Source organism: Plectropomus leopardus, chromosome 6 (assembly GCF_008729295.1).
Source record: "Plectropomus leopardus isolate mb chromosome 6, YSFRI_Pleo_2.0, whole genome shotgun sequence".
Lineage (NCBI taxonomy): Eukaryota > Metazoa > Chordata > Actinopteri > Perciformes > Serranidae > Plectropomus > Plectropomus leopardus.
This window is the reverse complement of record NC_056468.1, coordinates 7,879,188-7,900,978: the sequence shown is the minus strand read 5'-3', so window position 1 is coordinate 7,900,978 and position 21,791 is coordinate 7,879,188. Positions and strand designations below refer to the sequence as shown.

Genomic DNA, 21,791 nt, shown 5'->3' with positions numbered 1-21,791 from the left:
ATTGTTGTTTCCTCTGCGTTACGAACCCTATAATTAGTCCGCATATCGCCTTTGACCCTTCTTGCCCCACGTGCTACCCTTTCTCAACGCCCCATGCGCCCCAGCGGTGCACGAAATAAACCCAGAGTTGTCTCGCGGTGCTTCTTGACCTTTGACTGCTGCTCTTCAGCACCTACAGGCTGGCATTGGTCCACACCAGGCAGCTTCCTGACCAGACTGCACAGGGGCACGAAATGTTGCAGTGGACAGGCTTTGGCCATTTTTGCGGGCGAATACAAATTATTATGAAAAATTGATTTAAGTAGTTGACTTAATTATAACCCTACATGAGAGAAACAGTTTTAGTAAAAAATGCTTTGTAAAAAATGAGAATTAATTAACAGTAAGGCTTGCTTGTCAAATAACATTAGGCCTATCTGTTATATAAACATTTTTCATAAGGCTAAGTAGTTTGCAAAGACCTTTCAGGCTAGCTTGAATTTTTAAGACTTAATTGTCCATATTGGCTTCATAGTACAGTTACACTGTAACCCAAAAGCTTCAGTAACTGCCCAAACAAGCAAAACAACTCTACAACCAATTAGTTTGCGTTCAAATGAGTGGAAACATTATTTAACCTTTGACACCTTTACAAGCCATTAAACAGTCAGAGGTCAGCAGCCCCCGGGCATCCTTTTCCCCCCTGCTCTCTGCTCAATGGCAGCAGGGTTCAAGGAGAAAAAATACATTATTGAAATGAATCATTAGGGTACATTTCCTTTTGTATCATGAAAGGCACAAAATCCCAAAGCAGACTTTTTTTCCCCAACAAGATTAACCTTGACAACAAAGCATTCCTCATATGACTTCAAATAGGAGGTGGAAATGGCTGCACAGATAGGAGACGGTGACGTTCCTAAAATATCACACAACTGTCCCATTAAATATGAGCAATGATATCCTTATGGGGAGAGGGGAAATGCAAATGCTGTCTTTTTTTCCAGTTCGTATGACATGATTACATTGCTTGTTGAAAGTTTTTGAAAACAAATTTCAGAAGTTTCATCAAATAGGCCTACATATTTTATCAAATTATTTGCCAATAGTGTGATGATAAATGCTTAAATGCCCAATGAGTCATATAATATTCCAGTTATTTAGAATTAGTGTTATTGTTCCCTAAAGGTTTTAGGCACTCATGGTCTTTTTTCATTTTTTTGACAAATTGAAAATGATCTCTTGCTATTGACTTATAAAAAAACAAATACATTTCAATTTGTAATGTGACCACAGCCACTTATATTGTGTTATCATAACTAAGAGAGGGAAGTGTGTGAAGTAGGAAGCATGGTCAACAAGTGCAAGGACGTAGGTTGCCTTTTCATATTGAGAGGGACACGTGAAATATGGTGTATAGAGGTCCTCTGCCAGAAATTTTAGTACAAAACACGTAATTTCCCCATATCATGTTGAATTTTTATGTATAAATGTGTGTCTTTTCAGCATCATTTATAATGTAAATGTGTTTAATTGTGCCAAAAAATAAAGTCCTCTGCTACTGTCATGTTTTTTTTTTTCAATGGGGACAAATGCATATTGTTTATTGTTCTAAATATTAAGGGGGACATAACCCCACAAAATCTACACCTAACAAGTGTATTTATGTGTGTATGTATATGCTTTATCTATTGACGCAGGTGCAGATTTCAACATTTGAACTTTAGTGTGGTCTAATGTTTAGACAGCCTCCAAGTCCTGACTTCCAATGACTGCAGGAGCAGCGGACACACCAACCCAATTCAACAGGGCAAATCCGGTCGGAGCAACCAGAACAATGCTATCAGTGAGGTAAGCTTTTTTTAACCCTCCCCCTACAGCAGTGCAACAGCAGACAGAGCTTTGAATGGAAGATCTGCTCAAAGACCATTTTTTATGAATTACAAGAATTTAATGTTTATTTTACAGATACAGAACAGTCATTCTGCTTCATTTATTTACTTTGAATTGCTGCAAGTCAGTGCCATGGTACAAGCTTCTCAGAGCGGCTCAAGATGTTGAGAATGTTTCAAAATCAAATCTCGTTTTTTTTTTCTTCCTCAAACAAAAACATTTGGATGTGTTTCGACACCCTCTCTGATGAGCTCAACATGCAAACATCTCGTCTACCTAAAAGGTTGATGGACTATATAACATATGGCTTTTTTGAAAGCAATAAAAACAAGGCAAATCAAAAAGTGCATCCAACACAAAAGAAAAGAATTCAATTCCAGTCTGTGATCAAAGTTTTTGTCTATGTTAAGGAGAGGTCCCTCCTGTCCCCTCTGTTTGCTGGCTCAATGTCTGCACCACTCGGGTAAGAGGTGCCCTGCTGTGGAGCTATTGCCATTTGTGTTCAGAGGTCAAAGCAGACCTCTTCAAGGACTCGGAGCAGGTTCCTTGCTTAATGCACAGATGCATTTCCTTTAAATAAATACGGCAGGGTTTATCCAACAGAGTTTCAGCCCATGAACGCACCCTGCAGGTTGCGTAAGCCATCAATAGACAGGACTGTGTTGCCTTTCCTGCCTGTTTCCATTCCCACAGTGCTGAGCGCCGTTCCGGTGGACAGCAGTCATTATCTGGGCCCATAGTCATAGTTAGAGGGACCACTTGTGGCTGAGTACATGTTAGCTGTGGCCGGGTTCATGTGGTGGTGGTATGTGTGTCCTCTGATACTGGGTAAAGGATAGGGTGACGGCCTGGTCTTGGCACCCAGGTAGTGTTCATAGGTGGTCGGGTACTTGTAAGGGTGGTGGTGCAGGGTGTCCGGGGGTAGAGCGTGGGGATCTGAGCGAAGGTCGTGAGGAGGGCTGGGTCGGCCACTGGTGAGTGGGACGGCGTGGAGGCCTCCTGGGACAGGCAAGGCGGGGCTGAGGACCCGGGACATCAGTTGGTGAGCTGGGTCAGCGTGTATGGGCGTGCCGCTGGGGTCTCGCTCGTACTCCCGCCTACTGTCCTCTGTGCAGGAAGAGGCATGAGAGCAGTCAGACAAGTCAATGTGTCGTGCATACTTTGTACCAGCAGGTTATGCATATTTTGCTAAACAGGGAGTGTGTGTGTGTGTGTTCACTTCTGCAGTACTAACTACTCTAAGTTATGACAGGTACAGGTTTTGAATGCTCATACTAATATGTTTGTTTTTGGTTGGAGCCAGTAACAGTTTGCACTGTGCATTGATATATTACAAATTCTCATTTCACAATTGTAATACTTCAAAAATTGGCAGTATTTGTTTGCAGGACAGCAGTTTTTACATCTCTAAATAGAAAACGTCTGGATTAAAATCCAGAATAGTGTAAACAGTATTTGTTATTATTAAAAATATTCATACATATATATATATATATATATCATTTTATGGTTAGATTTTTGAATTATTATTCTGCAATTAACCATAAAATGTTGCAGAATTTATTTTAATATAATGCTTCCAAAATAAAACATTTTAAAGATATATTTCTTCAGATGGATAACATTTTATGGTTAGATTTTTGAATTATTATTCTGCAATTAACTCTTTGGAACCTGAGCAGATTGTCTTGATTTCTTTTAAAAACATTTGAAGAAAGCATGGAAGAATAAATAACCTGATAACCCCAAAATTAGCAAGACATTTTTAAAAATTACAAGACAATTACCTGAAACTAGGGAGGGAAAGTTTAAAAACCCACAAATAAACAAAGAAAAAATGCTTGTAAACTGTAACATCATTTTAAACAGATAATTTTATATAAAGTTTTTCCCTTGCTTTTGTAAAATAATTTTCTAAATCTTCCAATTTCTTGCAATTTCCGTAACAATTCTTATTAAGTTGCTCATTGCCTATTTTCCATGTTTTTGAAAGAAAAGGAACCAATTTGCTAAAGGTTTTAACACTTGTAAAAAGGCATCTGAAAGCAACATAAGATAAGTGATGTTGCTCCAGGTTTCAAAGGGTTAATAAATAAATTGTCATCATGTCAAGATAATTGAATTTCCATAAGAGATTTGACTGTATTAGGAAGTGGTGGTCAGTTATATAATAGCATAAGAACCTCTATTATGTGGGCAGTGGATGACATTGACTGGCTGATATTTGATGTTTAATTAAAAGCCATTGGCCTGATACTGTGAATGCACCTCTGTGCTTAACTCAGGAATAGAAAATTAAGAGAAAACGGGGCAAACTATGCCAACAATTGAAAGAAAAACATTTTGTCGAAAAGCAGGATAACCTAACGTGACTGTGTTTCATGTTTGATAGCACGCATGAGTTTTGAAATGAACAAAGAGCGAGTTGCAGACCTTTCTCTGTGCCGTTCTGCTGAGGGGGAGATGACATTGGGTTTCTTGTTCTGGCAAAGGCACTCATTATTGGCAGAGAGCCTGGCCTGTGATTCCTGGGCCTGGAGCAGGGAGAATGGATTCAGTTACATACTCATTTAATGAATGTCAAGAGCACAATTTCTTTATTATATATTAAAATGATAAATGCACATTTTAAGAGTTTACACTGTTGCATGTAATGAGCATTTATACATTGACAGGCCCCCAAATTTACAATGAAATGCGAAGCCACCTATTATTACATTTTTTTTAAATAATCAAATTTCCCTTAAACATCATTGTAAATGCTTAGTTAATGCTTTAAAAAATGCAGAGCAGGGTGAGCAGCATTTGGAATAGGCATTAGCACTGAGCCTGAGTGTACCAGATGGGTGGGGTTTAATCTATTGTTACAATTACGAGAGTGTCTGGTAATTTATCAGTGACAGAAAAGCACGGCCGATTGACTTTCAAACAATAACCAGTGATTTCTAAACTTCATGCACTCATTGTGTGTTTTTTCATAAGGCAAACTCCACCCATCTGGCACCTGTGTGAGATAAAACAAACAGAAAAACTATTTTGCAAATGCTCTCCGGCCCGGCTGGCTCTGTTGCACATTTTAACACCATGTGGAAACATGCCAATAAGACTGTATTATAATAATACAGCCTTCTGAGTGCAAATGCTCACCAGTCCTCTGGGTCACAATCCCTGAAGCCCTTTGCAAAGGGATTGCTGGCTATCTTCAGCTGTGTGATCTGAAATCCAGAGCACAACATCAAATGAACCTTAGTGCTGCATAGAGTAGTCATACACAATGCCATTTCCATCTCTGTAAGGCATCACTTTTGATTTCTATTGGAAAGGACAGCAGTGATATGAGCATGATGGACTGACTATTTTAGATGGAAAATCCCTTCTGTCCATATAAATAAAAAATCACATTAAACACACTGCTGACTTTAATAGAATATATGAGCAAACAGATAATGCTCTGTTGTTCAGGGCTACAGTAAGTATATTCATATACAGAGCTTTTAGCATCTTTTTGTATATTCCCATACAGACACAACAGTCATAATCATGAATGATTCAGAATCATAACCTCTTCCTCCCATCTTTATTCTATATATAAATATTTTTTACAACATTTCAAATTTCATTTTACACATATGTGTTATTTTGTCCCAATTCCATTACATTATAAAGGCCATAAATTAACCGCTCTCACCATCGCGGCTTTAAGTGTAGCCTTAAAATAATGAAAAATGATCACATTTCGCATCAAACTGACCAGAATTAGGCTATTTTATCTCCGGTCTGATCACTTTCTGACCACGGAAATATTCACAATAACGCGCCGACTCCCTCAGTCTTCACTCTCAGTTGTAAATTACTGATTGGGACCGACTTTTATTCTAATGTTTCGCTCGTCCTGCGAGTCCTTCTGAATAACCTCTGCACTGACGTGTAAATCCAGACAGATGCCGGGCCTGATAGGAAACAGCAGGGACGACGCAGAAAAAAAAGGAAACACCGTTGTGCGCACGGAGCGAAAGTAGCATTTAGTTTACGCGCAAAAAGCGCGCAATGAAAGAGATTGAGGTAGTGAACACAACATACATTCTTTAAGAATTTTGCACAATGTAGCGCCTCAGTCACAAAACGTGCTATTTTTAATATTTATTAATTTATTAATATTTTCATACGTTATCGCGATATACTGTTGAAAATGCAAAGGTTGTTCAACCTATTTATGCCTTTAGAATCAGGTCACATCCCGCAGAGCTGCTGTTGGTTTCTGCACAGCCCATCTAAATTCCATACAAGGTAATAAATGCCTCTTACCCGGTGGTTCTGGTACGCTGTGACCGCCGTGAAGCGGGTTTCCTCAAAAACAAAGGTTTTGTAATTCTCCTCGGCATATTTCTCGCTGTCTTTGCGGGGGTCCACATAAACCACATGAAACCTGGGCTGGTAGCGGTGCATGGAGTTCAGAATGATCTGCAAAAACCAGAGGATTCATCAGCACTCTAATAGATTTTGTAACGCAACATTGCACCAGAGGATTGAGGGCATAGCTCGAAGTCAGATTATTTTCGATCGTGGTATATAGGCTAATAAAAAATGATTGGTGGAAATGAAATAAAATAATGTGCCATATTTCAAACACCAAACGACCTATACCTATTTAATATGTTATATTAAAAAAAAAACTAACATTTATGAGAAGGATGATGATAATAATGCATATTAAAATCATGCCAACCACTTCGTAGATGCACATTTATGAATAGAAATGAAAAATAAAATAAGTTTTGGTAAATGCCGTAACGCTCGCATTAAATGTGGCGTGTGATTGGAGCCATGTGAGACTATGATATTTATTTAAATATATAAGGACCACCTTGCAATATGTTATCTGCACAGTTAATATTGAAAAGCCTCACCATAGAAATATGATGATGATGATTGTCAAATAATCCTCTCTCCTCCTACACACATTCAGCAGTGTCACGATATTTGTTAAAGTTATGCCCCCAGAACTTGAAAATCTCCCGTTTTCTTTCTGATTTCACAACTTAATGCGGAAACACTCAGACAGAGATGGAACATCACGCGGGAGAGGCTGAAATAATTTCCAGTGGTGAAATATTCCGCTTCCTTGCCGTCATTTTTGGAGTAAAGCCTGATGTGAAGTGCCATTTTGTGGACTGAGAGGAGGATTTGGCAGCATTTGACTATTAGTCAAAATATCGAGCTTTATTAATGTTAAATCACTTCTATCAGTCAGTTTGAGGCCGAATAAAAATGTCCAATCTCTCCTTAACGGCAAGCTTTTCCCTGTTGGGGCTAAAGGGTGAATTCATAGTTGATGTAGTCACCAGTTAATGTTGTTTTTGATCACTTGAGCTCTCAGTTGAAACGTACACTCGTGTGCTTAAATAATGTTTAAAGTTAATTAAATCGCTGTATATTTTATAATTATTTACAATATCTTTTTAGCTGTTCCAGTTTAGGCGCACTTAAGTGTATGTTAGTCTTTTTTTAAATGCATTTATTTCCAGTCACTCACATGGCCGTTGTCGTCCAGCAGGTTGTTGGTGAGTTTGAGTTTATCAAAGGAGACAATCTGCTTCATCCACTGTGCGCCTTTGGCTGGAGAGTCCGGGTGGTAGTGGACCCTGCCCGGTGTGGCGGGGTCTGCTTTACCGGCAACCAGCCACGATGAGCTGTGGAAAGCATACCTGTGAGGTCGCAAAAAAAGTTTATTAGACACAAAGTTCCGATTGTCCGGCGTTACTAACTTGAATAAAGTCGCCAACTCAACAAAAATTCCATGCACGCGTTGACACGGCTATATAAAATGACGTTAATAAAATATGACATTTAATTATTATTTAATTATTGACAGTATGTTAAAGAAAAAAATATTATGTAGATATTATAAATGGTCTAGTCTAAACATGGAAAATAATGATTATTATATTTAGATATATTTATGTTTAGTTTTTGTCTTCTTGTGTTTGTGGAAACACGGCAAAGTGTGTGTTATCCAGCTCAGTGAAAGCCTCCGGACTAGTACAGTGTTTTACGGTCCTGTAGTGACAGATGAGTGCTGCAGTTGCCTAAAGACATCCAAATAGTTACCTGTAACGTTTGTCGTCTACAGGCAGGAAGTCCATCAGGAGCATGTAGTCTGCCATGGGATCCATCCCAAATATTTTCACTTGGAAAGTTGGAAACATTCTCCTGGCAAAGAAAAAAAACACAATACAAATGTTAAATCTAGCCTTAAATGGTTGCTGCGCGCACATTTAATTTTTATGCCTTAACTTTTAAAACTATTATCTATGCGTGTGTGTGAACCGTAATGTCCAACCCTTTTAATAATTTTGGAATTCGTCAGAGGAGCCAGCAAATGATTTTGCCAAAGCATTTTTTTTTTTTCAGAAAGGCGGCATGTTTGCAGAGAGATATTCTGCTGCAGGCCTACAGAGCTTAATTTGGCCCGAGCTTGAGGCAACAAGAAGACAGAAGCCTCGCGCTATTGGTAATGACGTGTGTGAGGCCGCGCGTAACCAGATAAAACTCTCCCTCATCTGATTCGAGCTTTGGGTTTGTTGCCTTTTAGCTCCGGTTTTGTAACTTCTGGCAAGACGCTTTAACTTCTCCTCTACTGTTTTGATGAGTTCCAGACACATGAAGGCCTACACACATGTAGTGGAAATACTTACAGGCGCGCAGATGGGCGTTATGAAGTGTGGCAGTAATCGAGCTCAATTTTGAATTTGAACTTTTGATAATCAGGGTCATGCTGCATGTCATCATAAAATATGCTGAATTGTTAGTCCACTTGTATGAAAAAATACTAATAGGAACTTTTAGAGGCAGTGTTCTTTGCATTTTGATATTTTGGTGAACTCTTTTCATTTATAACCATTCTGCTTCGTCCCTAGAAATATGAATTCATTCACTTTTTTGCTGTTAACTCTGGTTTTAAAGATGCAGTCAGCGCCCATGACCACAAACATTTGTTTTTCCTCTCCACCCTATAGATTACTCTAGATCTATATCCCTCCAGAACATGGGTTGAAAGTTGAGTAATCCGCCGAGTCAGTGAAAGGGATCCTAAAATCAACGCTCAATTAACGTCAGTGTTGTGGCTAGGTGAGGCTGAAGGAGCTTCTAAAGTGCTCTGCTGCAGATCTCCTTTCTCCTGTCAGACAGAGCAGAGCAGGGAGACTCAACCCTGCACTTTTAGGATTAAACCAGTTATCTAATGCCTCTTTATATTACTGTATACAGGAAAACTCAGAGCGCCATTTGGAGATGCTTTAAGGCACCAAATTTACTGGTCAAAAATAATATTAGTGTAACATTTTATTGTCTCTCCACAAGGTCAGAGGTCAACGTTGTTAAGGATATTGTCCCACCTACACAAGCAGGCGAATGGATACAGTGTAGCTTTTGATATAAAAATGACCTATATAATTGGTCTAAATTTTTGCAAATTTGAAAGAGGAAATGAACGATAAGATTTCCTTAAATGGCCATAGTCTGATTTTTATTATAATATCCATTCATATATCATATATCGTTGTATACATCATATAGTATTCATATTTTATTAACAAAATTTTGGTTTAACAAGATGTGTGTGTATTCATGCAATTTATGTAACCAATGTATTGTTTTATGAGACTGAAGTGGAAAGGGAGGGATGCAGACAGACACTGCTGAAATGAGGAAATAAGAAAAGGTGTAAACACGTGTAGAGTCCCGAACAAAAACAAGACTGCAACACCGTAATTACCGTATATAGGAGCTTATCTTCGTTCACGCAAAGACCATCATAGATTAAAGACCAGAGTGTTCTGTATGACGGCGGTGCGTAAAAGTGAGACTGCCACAGTTATCCATATTGGATCTATAAAACGCAGCAGGATCACGGTGTTTACAGCTGACAAAATACAGCCACACATCCACCGACAAGCCTCCATGCGTTTGACCTCGTCTTAAAAAAACAGCTCCAGCAGCAGGCCTGAGACCTGCACAGCTTTATGAAATGCATAATATAAAGCTTGTTGAAAGTATCCATTCATTTAATTAATCAGGCGTGTAAATTTACATTTTAGCACAATGAGCAACAGCAGCACAATACGTGTAATACACTTTTACTAGTTTGGACTCCAAAAATGTCATTTGAAGTCGACCCCCCCCCCCCAAAAAAAAACCAAAACAAAAAAACAACAACAAAAATCCTCAAAAATGAATAGTGAAAAAGTTGGTTCATTATGAACTCCTGATTAAATAATAATTTTTTTTTTCATGAAATCCCTTTATCTTAATTTGGTGGTTACTATCTGCAATTGTATCTTTTTTTCAAATAAAAAGGAATAAACTAAATGGAAATATATATCCTGCAAATTCTATTTTTTCCATTAGCATAAATGCTCAAAAATATTTACATCTTATTCACACAAACATATTTTATTGCCATGCTGCTTCCTTTAAGTCGGACATTTATTATTATTATTATTATTTCATTTTTATTTATTTCATTTATTTTGTTATTTTTTGCTACTCTGTATTATCTGTCCGGTCTACCGAAATGCGCATAAGGAGCGAAAAATCCGTTTTAAGCCTCTGGCCTGTGTATCACTGTGCTCACCTGCCAGCCTTTGTAACGATCATCTCCGTCCCAAGCTGATTAAATTCATCCCATAAAGCTTTCATCTCCAGCTGGACGTTAATGTTGGCCACTTTGGGGTTCTTCTTCACTATAGTTTTGCCGTTCGGTGTGGAGTTGGCGGACGACGAGGAGCAGTTGGGAGTCCCGCTGTCACTCGGCGGGGCCTGGCCCGGGTTAGTCCCCGGGTAGTTGTAGTTATGCTGGGCGGCCGGACAGGGCTCGAAGTGGGACTCATGTTGGCTGTAGGGGTCCCCGGGGGACGGAGAGAGGTGGTAGCCCCCCGGCGTGTTGAGGCTGCTCAGGCTGCTCGTCGTGAAGGCTGCAACATCGCAAAAATGGGACAGCTGCGTCAGCCACGGACTGGATATGGCTGAAATCATCCCAAAAAACTGGATTTACTAAATATGCCGTGCACTCAGAGTCGGTTATAACACAGACAGTAAAAACAGAAGCAGGATTCGGTGATCTCCAGATGAAGATGTCACGCACAAATACACCCCTTTTGGTTTAAAAGTTTCCGTCTCGGCTGCTCAGTAATCCCTGAAGTTGCATCCACTGCCAGCGCGCTACAGTCTGCCTGATCTAAAATAGCGAACGTCCCAATAGTGACAAAAAGTTTCCAAAAAACGGCGGCGCACGCTCAAAATCTCTGAATTTTCGCAAAAGTAGGAGCTTCGAGTGCGAGTGAATGAGTTTTCGCCTCGGATCGATTGCGCTCTGAGCGGCCTCTGTTGTGCGCTGCTGCAGTGTGTTACACTGCAACCCAGTCTCCTCTCTTATCTGACGCAGAGGGCCTCCCCTTTGCGATAAAACCGGTTCTTATTTCTATTTAGATAAGGAACTGCAGGTAATGTGCCTTTTCCTCGCCTTGGGACGAGACTGATTGACACAGAAGTGCGCCCCTTTTTAATGGGCTTTCCGGCACCCATTTAACTTTTGGATAAGGGTATCGCCCACATCACTCCCGTTAGCAAACAAAAGAGGATCTGACCGGCAGAGCGGAGTGTAAACGGTTTACAAGGTAAACACACACTGATTTGCATGAACAAACAAACAAACAAGCAGCAGGTGACTGCTGCTTTCTTGTTATTGGATAAATAGCTCTATGGATTTACACCTCCCTCCGAGCTGGATATGCTTATTATGGTCTGTTTTTACCATTACGCACAGGGTGCCCGTGTAAACCCTCCTCCTCTTGGCTTCATTCTCAATGTATGTGAATCTGTCCACGAATTAAAGTTGACTCTTTGTACTGCGCTTTGGGGTTTTGGATTGGGAAACTTTTTTTCCACTCTGACTGCTTTGTATTCAGACTTCTCCCCCGTGATATTGGGCTGATTTTGCATTATTTTTCATAGTGGGCCAATTGTGTCAGAATTACTTTTTAACAATAATTTCATTCATGCATTCAAAACAACGCACCCACATGTGGTTTTGCGCTTTGCTTTCCATTGTGCATCTTGAAAATGTCGACGTGTTGTGTAAATTCGGAGATGTGTGCATGCTGCAGCAGCTCTATGGGCATCAACAAAGTGATTTACCTTCCATTTCCCGGGTGACAGTGCTGTAGTGCATTTTAAAGGAACTGTGGTTATGCAGGTCTGGCGTGTTCGGGCCGGTGCTGTGTTTGTCAAACGCGGCGTTTCCTGCTTGCTCTGCAGCCGAAATCAGAGAGGCAATACTGAAAGCATTTGCCTTTGGAGAGAGGGGACCGCCGTCGTCCATAGGCAAGGGAACGAGTCGCGGAAAGCCGTTCCTCCTCCTCCTCCTCCGCTTTCCAACCGCGCAGAAAGCAGGAGAAGGCTGCGCACAATGGAGAGGAACATGCGCTAAAATGGGGTTTTCACATTCCGCCACCGGCGCTCCGTGGGTGCAAGAGTCTGGGGTAGTCTGTTCTTAAAGTATTCCCACTGCTACTGCGAAGAAGCGAAAAGCTCCCCGGCGCTCACATTCAGCTGATGAACCCCTAAACACGTCCTGGTGTCAAAACATAGTTCATCCGCGGAGAGAGCTTCCCTCGTTTCTCCTCCGGTCGGTGGCGGGGTGGTGTCATCTGAGTCCTGCCTTGAGGAGAAGCGACTACTGCTACGAGAATGTCAAAAGTGAGCGAGATCCACGCCTCCCCCTGCACCAACTAGGAAAAAAGTGTCTGTGCTCTGCACTGGATGTTTTATTTCAATAAGAGTGTCAGTCATTTGAATTCAACTCCAACGTCATTGCAATGTCCGGCTTCAAAGTGCGCCACTTTTCCAGTAAATTATGGGCCTATATATGCGTTAGCATATTTCAGCTGTCCAAGCCCAGACAGAGCTGCTGCTGCCCGGAGACTGCGTGGAACAGCAGCGGCTGCAGTGCGAGGCTTTTACGCGGGGGGTTCACTCCGAAAATTCAGTTTGCTTTAAACAAGATTGGCAAAACATAAATGATTAAAAGTTAATTCACTTTTTTAATCAGTTGCAAATGTTTTGCGTGTTTCTGAGTCAAATAACAGATAAATAAGAATTTTAATTCAAGTGAAATTAAATATGGATGCAAGACGTGGAATCATATCAGAAATGACAGATATTTGACTTTATTTGAGGAATGATTCATTCAGCTGACACTTTCCACATTGTGAGTTTTTTTTTTTCACCAACAATCTCCCCTTACGCTTATGCATTGTCTACTTTTCTAAACTATAATGTATAGCGCAGTTTCGCGCGATTTAACGTGATATTTACGCAGCCCCATACCTCGTATATGTCTTAACTACACACAGAAAGACACATTTTACGCAGCAGAGCGCCTTCTTAGCAGACAGTAAACAGAGAGAATAAACACACGTGGCACTTTAGGCCAGAGCTGGACTTGACCTCTCCGCCGTGCGCCTCCTCTATCGCCTCATTGCCTCTCAGCTTATCGAGGTTCAGCTTTAATGTGCAGCGACCAAAGATGGGTTTCGTTGGAGCTGATAGCGACCGGATGGTCTAATTTACACTGCAGTCATTAAATGAAGCGTGAAGTCAGCAGAGCAGCGGGGTTCTAATGGGATAAAGCAGTTAGAGGATTAACTCTATTTGTTTTGGATGTTTCTCCACGGGAGGCAGGGATCAAAAATAAACTACATTTGTTGTTTAGGGAAAATAGATAGATAGATAGATAGATAGATAGATAGATAGATAGATAGATAGATAGATAGATAGATAGATAGATAGATGTTCACACAGTTTATTCATAAAATTGAGACTAATATGTGCCCTTTGTGCACTGATTACGCTTTAAAAGAAATTACGCAGGGCGCAGTCAAAACCAGTGTAACCCATTGCCCACATTATGTATTCCTCCCAGTGTGTGCCGGCCTCTTTTTCTTTCTTTCTTTCTTTTTTTTTTTTTTTTTTTTATCAGATATGATGCCATCGATACCGACTCACTTCGTCATTGCCAAGTCGGAAGCCTCCTTTGTAAATACTCAGGTGATAACAGACAAAATACAGGAGCAGATCAAAATGGGAAGAGACTGTGTTGGAATTCGCTCGCAGGCCTCAGCAGCGGCCAAAGCTCAGCGGAGGAATTCAACAGTGCACTGATGAACACACAGGCTAACTTTTGGGGTGAAATATTAAACGGGAAAAAATATAAGAGTCCAATAACAACCTACATTTTACCTCATGCAAAAGATCTAAACAAATTTCGTGCAACTACTGTGTGGAAAAAGAGAAAGTGCCAGAGCAGAATTACAATAGAAAGCTTACAATAAATGAAAATAAGTATTGATCCAGTGTGGGAATAATACACACTGCAAGGCTTAATAACAATGTAGCTAAGTGAGTAAGTGATGAGTCAAAGAATCAGAAAAAAGAGATCCCTGCACCTATGTTAGTAACACCACAGGGAGGTTTCCAAAAAGTTTAAAAGTTAGATACAAGCACATTTGATTGCCACATACATATCTTAGTGTTGTAGTGATTTTTCGTTTTTCAAGCAGTTTTATCAGGAGAAGCATTTTCAATCCGGTAAAACAGATTTTTATTATTTATGTTTTTAATAAAGCACGTCTTTCACTTTATTTAAAATATCGTTACTCTGTAGGACTTCACATGCTCCATACTGTACCCTATAGTGTTTTTAGTACGCACGCAGACCTGACAGCAACTAGACAAAGTGAGCAAAGTGTGAGCAGCTCTCACTGATTAGAGGATACAGGCCTGAACACCGGCTTCATCGTTTCTCCGTTCACTGACTGATGGATACAGAACAGCGTCGAACTGCCACGTCTCCTTTATAGCTGCTGCTTAATATAAAATATAAAATGAAACCACTGTTGTTTGGTCTTATAAAATTATTATTTCATTGTAGAGACTTTAAAGTTCTTTAACAAAGTATTTAAATTATTAAACAAATTAAGTCCAGTTTTAGTCCAGAAACAGCCTTGGATTTGTTAGTAAAAAAATTATCATAAGTGACTGCTGAAACGACTTCTTGATTTAATTAAACGTCTTGGCAAGTTATGCATTTTGAAGAAAAGACTCTTCATTGAAAAAAAGCAAAACTTGGCTATACTTAAAGTGCCTGTACATCTGCTGGCCCTGCTGATGTGAGTAATATCAGTTGCGACGTGTTATTTCCCTGAAGTTAATTAGTGCTTCCGCAGAATTTGCAGTTCTTGAGTCCCGGGTTCAAAGCCCACACTTGAGTTTTCGGAGTTTGCTTCAGGCGTCATTTCCACCTTCATATCTGAACTGAAACGTGAAACTGAAAGCACACTGCGAATTTAACAGCTTTTGATTCTAATTATTATTTTATCTTTTACACTCTTATCCAACACTGGAAAATATATCCATCCTTATTACGCGTTATTTTCTGCTTTCCATTACTTTATATCCTTGCAGTGCTCTTGTCTCCGGACGGTACAGTGAAGCAGTATGCGAAGGTGAGTGACAGGCTACTGCAGGACGGTGACAGGGACCAACAGAAGGCAAACTGTGGGCCATCGGTGTCATTTGGTGCGCGCTTTTACGCACTTGGATGAGCGCGTAAACACATTCGTTGTTTGATTAAAACATATATAAAAAATAACCAATTGATCAACTGATTGCAGCTGAGTGTAGGTAACATTTTGACAATCATTTAGTGACACTCAAGACAGATCCCTGTGCTGTTGGTGTTCCTCCTGTTGTCTCGACGAGACACGAGAATCGGACGTTTCTGTTCCTCATGTTCTGTAGGACAGGCCTGTGTGGTCCTGTGTGTCCTGTTGTGGTAACATGACAAATCACCAAACCTCCCCAAACCCCCCCAAGCCTCATTAAATGGCACAGATCTCGTAAACGTCATGGCTCGGCTGCTGCTGTTTCTGCGTTATTATTAAACAGAGATGAGATTAGGTCATATCTACAAGGACCTGTGGGCGCGCGCTCTCATCATCTTCTTTTCTGTCTGTCTGCTTCCTCTCTGCTTCCCTCAGACGCACAATAAAACTGCATCAAATCTGCTTTGATGTTTTTACGCGTGTGTTGCGGACATATTTATTTCTACAGTCTTTAATTTAATGAGCCCGTCTGCGCCACAATCAGGCTGATAAAATTATTAATTACACGCTCACATCATTTAACAGATAATAAATCACGGGTTATTCCACTCATCATAAAAACAACGATTTTCACATTCATGTTGCGTGACTAAAGCAGTGGGGACCGAGGCGGCGCGCTCTACGTATAAAACCCTATCCTATCTAAATATTAGTCTAAATCCCTGAATAAGAGGAGAGGAAGTGAGCAGTTGACCGCTGACAGCAGAGGGCCCGGGGTGTCCCCTCTCTCCGCGGGGCTTTAGGAAACGCTCGGAGAGACGCAGGTATGCAGGAGGAAGTTTTCAGAAAGGTGCCTCAGCTATCTGTAGGACCTCCAGCTGGTGGTCGCAAAAATTATTCTATATATGCCTAGAGAAAAAAATCAAGTCAAAAAAAGACCGTCCTATGACAAGTTAGTCAAGTTAGTAATAATTAATACTGATTTTACACCTAATGAATAAACCTTAATAAAAACAGGGAAAAGAGAAACGGACTAAGTTCATACTCTTTTAATAGTAAAATCTTTATTGTTTATTGACATTCACATTTACATTATATAGCCTATTTATTTGTGCAATCAATTAAATATCGTAGTACTATTATTTCTACCTCTATAGGCCTAATAGATCACGCTAAGAATAGCTACTATTATTCTCCATATTATCGCTATGGACGCACCGTTTTGCAGTTATATCACTATAAGCTTAACCTTTAATTTAATTATAATTGAATTATAACCCTCTTGTGATAATATTTTAAGTTTGTTTTAAATAGAAAGTTTTGTTATTTCTTTTCGTGCAGGTGCAAGAATGTTGGTGCTTTAAAGCGCTGCCTTAAATAACCAGCAGTGATCTAATTTTGTCAGTTGGGTAAATCTGTGAATGCCTTCATTCACTCTTTCGGTTTTTTTTTTTTTTTTTTTTTTTTTTTTTAAAGAAGTTCAACTCCTTTCCCGAAATGAAATATTCACATCAACGCAAATAGATTGATTTTTTTCGGTGAAGACTTCCAAACATTTTACCGCAGTGATGAATATTTGTCCGATGTCCATCACTATTTGTTATTCCCTGTTTGCAGTTTAATTTCAATCATCTGTCGTTGAGTGGTTAGTTGGATATTTTCCGTGGTGTTGGTTGGTTGCCATCATGAATAAATTAGAAAATGATCGCCCTAATGGCGTATGAGCTTATGTGTAAATATGCAGGCGGATATAGAAAAGAGATGATTACAGTACAGGGTTTTTTTTTTGTGCGCGCGCGTTTGCAGCTGGGTACATCGTAAATACTGACGAGAGTCTGTGCTCACAGTGTTACACATGTTTGCACATCCACAGTCAGTCACGTGTAAAGGCGACTTCAGTACAATAATTATATAGTCAATTTCAGTAGATTCAGCATTAATACAAATATCACAGCAAAGGAATATTATGAAAATAATAAATATTCAGTTACCATAAAATCACTTTAAATCTAGTATAGTGTGCATGCATAATATTTGTATATAATTTTACAAATAGGTCAGATCTACAGGAGCTGTGGTGATTTTTCTGTGTATAATAATGAGATTTATTTGGCTCATATATGACCACATCAGCATCTTACATCACGGAGAATTTCTTTTTCTGAGGGGGAAACAGAAAAGAAAAAAACAACCCAAACACATTTCCTTGTTGGCATATAAATGTGGTTTTCCTGTTCAACCCTGCTCTCTTTGTATTTTGGAGGTTATCATAAAAAGGACATGCATAAAAACACAATGGAAGTGAATACAATGGTTGACCGAAGGTGAAAATCATGATTCCCTGGTGTCTGTCTGAGGCAAATTCCAACATATATTCCCACACACATTGTTAAAACACGGAAAAACATGCTGTAGACATCACTTTTGAATATAATTCATTTAAATCTCAGAGGAAGCATGGAGAATATTTTAGAAAGAACATGCTGCACCATAATAGAATATCATATTTTAAAATTACAACAAATTTCTGAAAAATGTTCCTCCCGAAATGACTGTTTGTTTCTTTCAGTCGGTTCATACATTATAGCCCTCCGCGTAAAATATATTTGTCTTCGTCTCCATGGATTTTGAGGTTTGATGACTCCACTACCTGGTCTATTTGTCCAAGCCGCCATGCAGAAATAAAAAGAAACAAAGAAAGAAAAAGCACAATTTTCACTTTCTCCCTCCCCCTTTGCAGTTGTCTGGGAAGATGTGTGCCATTGCTATTTGTTTATTTTGGGAGGGAAGGTCCTCTCTCCACATGTCTTCTCCGAGTTAACAAATACGGGGCTGACAGCTGCCAACTGTGCCCTTCAGCAGGCCCTGTGCAGCCAGGCCGATGCAGGCCGGCCTCCACACTCTGCTCCCCTCAGCCCCATCACACCTGAAGAAACACTGTTGTTATCATTAAGTTATCATTGAACAGCCCGTGGATTGCTGTAAGATGCAGTCTTACCTGTGGTAGTAAAAGATAATGTCTAAGAGTGCATTTCTTTGTTTAATCAAGACAGGAAAACGGCAATGTATGCATGTGTTGTGTGTATTTAAAATATAAGTGGTGCTGTGATACCGTTGAATATTCCAAATATCTGAGTTGTTATCAGCATTAATCAAGTCGTATTTCTCAGAGAGAAACTGAGAGCAAAACAGTTTGGAATGTCTGTGTGGGACATAGGAAGGGTGGAGGGGGGGTGCTCGGAGTCAGATCCCTTTTCAAAATCACGTCTTCTCTTTCCCTCCCGTCTTTGTTTTAAAACTGGGAAGCTTTTAGCTTTTGAAAAGTATCCTTTCCCTATCTGTTGCGCGGCGGCCCCAGTCGTCATCACCTCGCCTCTCCCCGCAGCCCTATTGGAGCGCCGGTAAATAGCTGGCATTCCTGCCACAAAGAACCGATGATGTGGGCTCGGGGCCTCGGTGATCTCCCCAAATTAATTAAGGCCTTTCTTCTCTCCAAGCAGGATCCCCGGCCTTTGTCTCTCTAATACATCTTAAGCCCAGTATTAAATGCAAGGGCAGGGTCTACACTCATTATAAATCTGTCACTGCCTGCTTTGCTCTTCTCGGCCCGGCCCGTGATCCTAAAGAGGCTTCAGTGTAGCAGAGAAGCCATCCTCCAGTCTGGCTCTCGCCCCTTGCCTCCTCCTTATCTGCCGCCCCTCCGTGCTCCCCACTGGCTTGGTATTTATTTGAATATGAGAAGGCCTGCTTGTTGTTTCTGGCAGAGGGGGCTCGAGGCTGAGACCCCCTCCTCCTCACCACCTCATGCCCCTCAATCTCCCCCCAACTTCTTCCATCCGTCTGTCCCTGCAGCGCTCGCTCCATCTGTCCCTCCTCAGCAACCCTGGCTTGTTCGCTCCTCAGCAGCCTCTGCTTTCGTGAACTTGAACCACAGACTTCTAGTCAAAGGCCGTTACAGACAGACCCACTGTGCATGTGTATGAGTGTGTGTGTGTTTAAGTGCATGTGTGCATATCCCATTAACTACTTTCCCTCTCTGGCTGAAATTAATAACTGTGTTAGCGGAGGTAATGTGCAAGCCAGCGGGGTGGCCGGAGTCTGCTTCTTTTCTTCCAAAAACTCAGCTGAGTGAATATTTCCTTTCAAACCACCCCGCTCAGTAAATGCACCTTTCAGGGGCTGATCCTGTTTCTTCCACTCTTCCTCCTCATTTTTGCTTTCCTGCTAGCTTTGGCCCATCTGTAGAGCGACTTCAGGGGTCGGTAAGATGATGAGTCCTCCAGTGTGTCTCCAATTTGAAACGCTGAAGGTGTTTAGTGGGCTTTTAACGCGGCAATTCATTCCATGACAGCAGGATCAGGATGGCCTCTTACCAACAGCAGGAAGTGGATAACATGTCCATTAGAGAAGCCCCCACACCAACACCAAACAGTGAAATTAGGGGATCAGAGGCGTGCAGAGATATGACCTTGAGGAATGCCACTACCACACCCCTGGCTGGAAATGTGCAGCGGAGGAGACAGGAAAATGAGCTACAATGTGGCTTTTTGTTTGGGCGTACAAGAGGATTGAGTTGAGGGGGACTATCAGGCCTTCCTGTGCTCCTCTTCCAAGATGAAGAAGCAGGAAGTCACACAGGAGGTAAACAATGTGCAGAACAGAGCTGATACCAAGCACTGGAATTTACACCCCCATCATTCCTGTTGGCATGGCTCCGGGCCAGTCGATAATGGACACGGCGCCCACCAAACACCCGGCTTCCATGTTGGAAATATTTCCCCACCTTAAAAAATGTTTACATTCAGCGTAGCTCCAAGCGTAATGACTTTGCTCGGTGGTGGTTTAGCTTGGATCAGCCGTATCTCAGGTCATAGGCTGTGCTTCAGGTCACAGACCTCGCTCTGTGCGTCTTGTCACTCAGTCACTCAGAGAATCTGTCAAAAGCAGCCTCCACCAATCAGAGCGAGCACTGGGCTGCCTGATACTGATTACAGCGATTCATCATGTCAGGCTCTCCCTGCCACCACATGTTTGTTTTGATCTCTTCCTCTCCAGCACGGTGACAGTGAAAGATGAGGGACCATGTGGTCGGGCCGGCACTGTGCCATGGAAACCGGCAGCACAAGCGGCACCTCTGGGTCCCAGCACAGGGCTCTGTGCACTGGCCGCGGCCCCAGCTCAGAGCTCCATGTCGGGAAAGAGCAAGCTCAGAAGGGCGTGGGGGAGATTTTGCCAGTTGGCTAATTGCAGACCCAAAAGTGTAACTTTAGGTGATGGGGGGATTAAGGCATGTTGACTTGTGTTCACTGGGGGGCTAAACTGACACTCAGTTCGCCCAGAGCGGACAGTTCCTGAAACCCCCTGGAGTTGGCTGGGGGGTCTGGGTCACATTAAGGGGTACTGTGTGGCCTGCTAGGGCAGACCACATGACCAGCTCCTCTAAAACAAGCACTGCTGTGTCCATAATGTCAAACACTTCCTCCATCTGCATCCATTAGCCAGCTCTGGAGGTGGCGAGGAACATTTGAGAGCTGAAGGAAAACAAAAGGTCCAGAGATTACATTGCCCTTTAATGAAAAAGTTCCCTCGCCCATTGTACTGAAGCAATCAAAGAATTTACTTTAGGAAATATTGACAAGCTTTTCTGTTTGCATGAAGTACTATTTTTCATCGTTGGAAATTAGAATATTATTTAATCATACTGTTATTAGTATTATTCATAAAATCAAATTAGAAGAAATCACAGAAAATGTTTCTAACATTCCTTCTTATTTAAAAAAATCTGGCAGTTCTTGAAAAGTTCATCACATAAAGATTTGATAAGTAAAAATAACATTTTTTTTAGAGCTTAATGTAACATTTAACTTTACTTTTTTAGCTCTGTCATTTGCTTTCATACATTTCATTTGTGGGGTTTATTAAAATTGAAAAGGTAATCAAATGTTTGTTTCAGCTCCAGATATATTTTGATCAGAATAAAAAAACAAAAAAACTTTCCAAATTGTTTATTATGTATTCTTATAAAACATCTAAATATAAAAAATGATTAAAAATAGGTTGCATTAATAAACAAAAGCTATATCCTAATATGTAAAATAATTCTTTTTTTGGTTTTAAGAAAATTAAATTATCACACATTGTCAATAATACCAGTAATTTAATTTATTAACAGATAATTGAGGACACATGAAAACTGGAATAATAAATTAGTTAAAAAATGTAAAACATGTGTAAAGTAAGCCTACTACATTAAAGCAAATG

General features: G+C 40.6%; 1 protein-coding gene across 2 annotated transcripts; it reads right to left on the bottom strand.

Moving 5' to 3' along the window:
* Nucleotides 1-1,959: 1,959 nt before the first annotated feature.
* Nucleotides 1,960-12,642, bottom strand: tbx1 (T-box transcription factor 1). 2 transcript variants are annotated; one of them, XM_042488118.1, is made up of 8 exons: nt 12,064-12,642; nt 10,502-10,892; nt 7,978-8,079; nt 7,403-7,574; nt 6,175-6,330; nt 5,017-5,084; nt 4,303-4,403; nt 1,960-2,976 (listed from the first exon to the last, which is right to left on the bottom strand). In XM_042488118.1, exons 1-8 carry the CDS (start codon nt 12,245-12,247, stop codon nt 2,594-2,596), a joined length of 1,557 nt encoding a protein of 518 aa, XP_042344052.1. In that variant the 5' UTR covers nt 12,248-12,642; the 3' UTR covers nt 1,960-2,593. The 2 variants fall into 2 exon arrangements, with proteins under 2 accessions (XP_042344052.1, XP_042344053.1); XM_042488119.1 differs by having other exon boundaries at nt 1,961-2,976; nt 10,502-10,841.
* Nucleotides 12,643-21,791: the final 9,149 nt, after the last annotated feature.

What these genes read in the sequence shown, in the direction of transcription:
- tbx1 (XM_042488118.1), bottom strand. Translation starts at nt 12,247, where the DNA reads ATGGACGACGGCGGTCCCCTCTCTCCAAAGGCAAATGCTTTCAGTATT. An exon ending in TGCTGGACGACAACGGCCAT is followed by an intron (nt 6,331 to 7,402) that starts GTGAGTGACTGG and finishes TGGTTTTTGCAG; the next exon opens with ATCATTCTGAACTCCATGCA. An exon ending in GCAGAACGGCACAGAGAAAG is followed by an intron (nt 2,977 to 4,302) that starts GTCTGCAACTCG and finishes CTTCCTGCACAG; the next exon opens with AGGACAGTAGGCGGGAGTAC.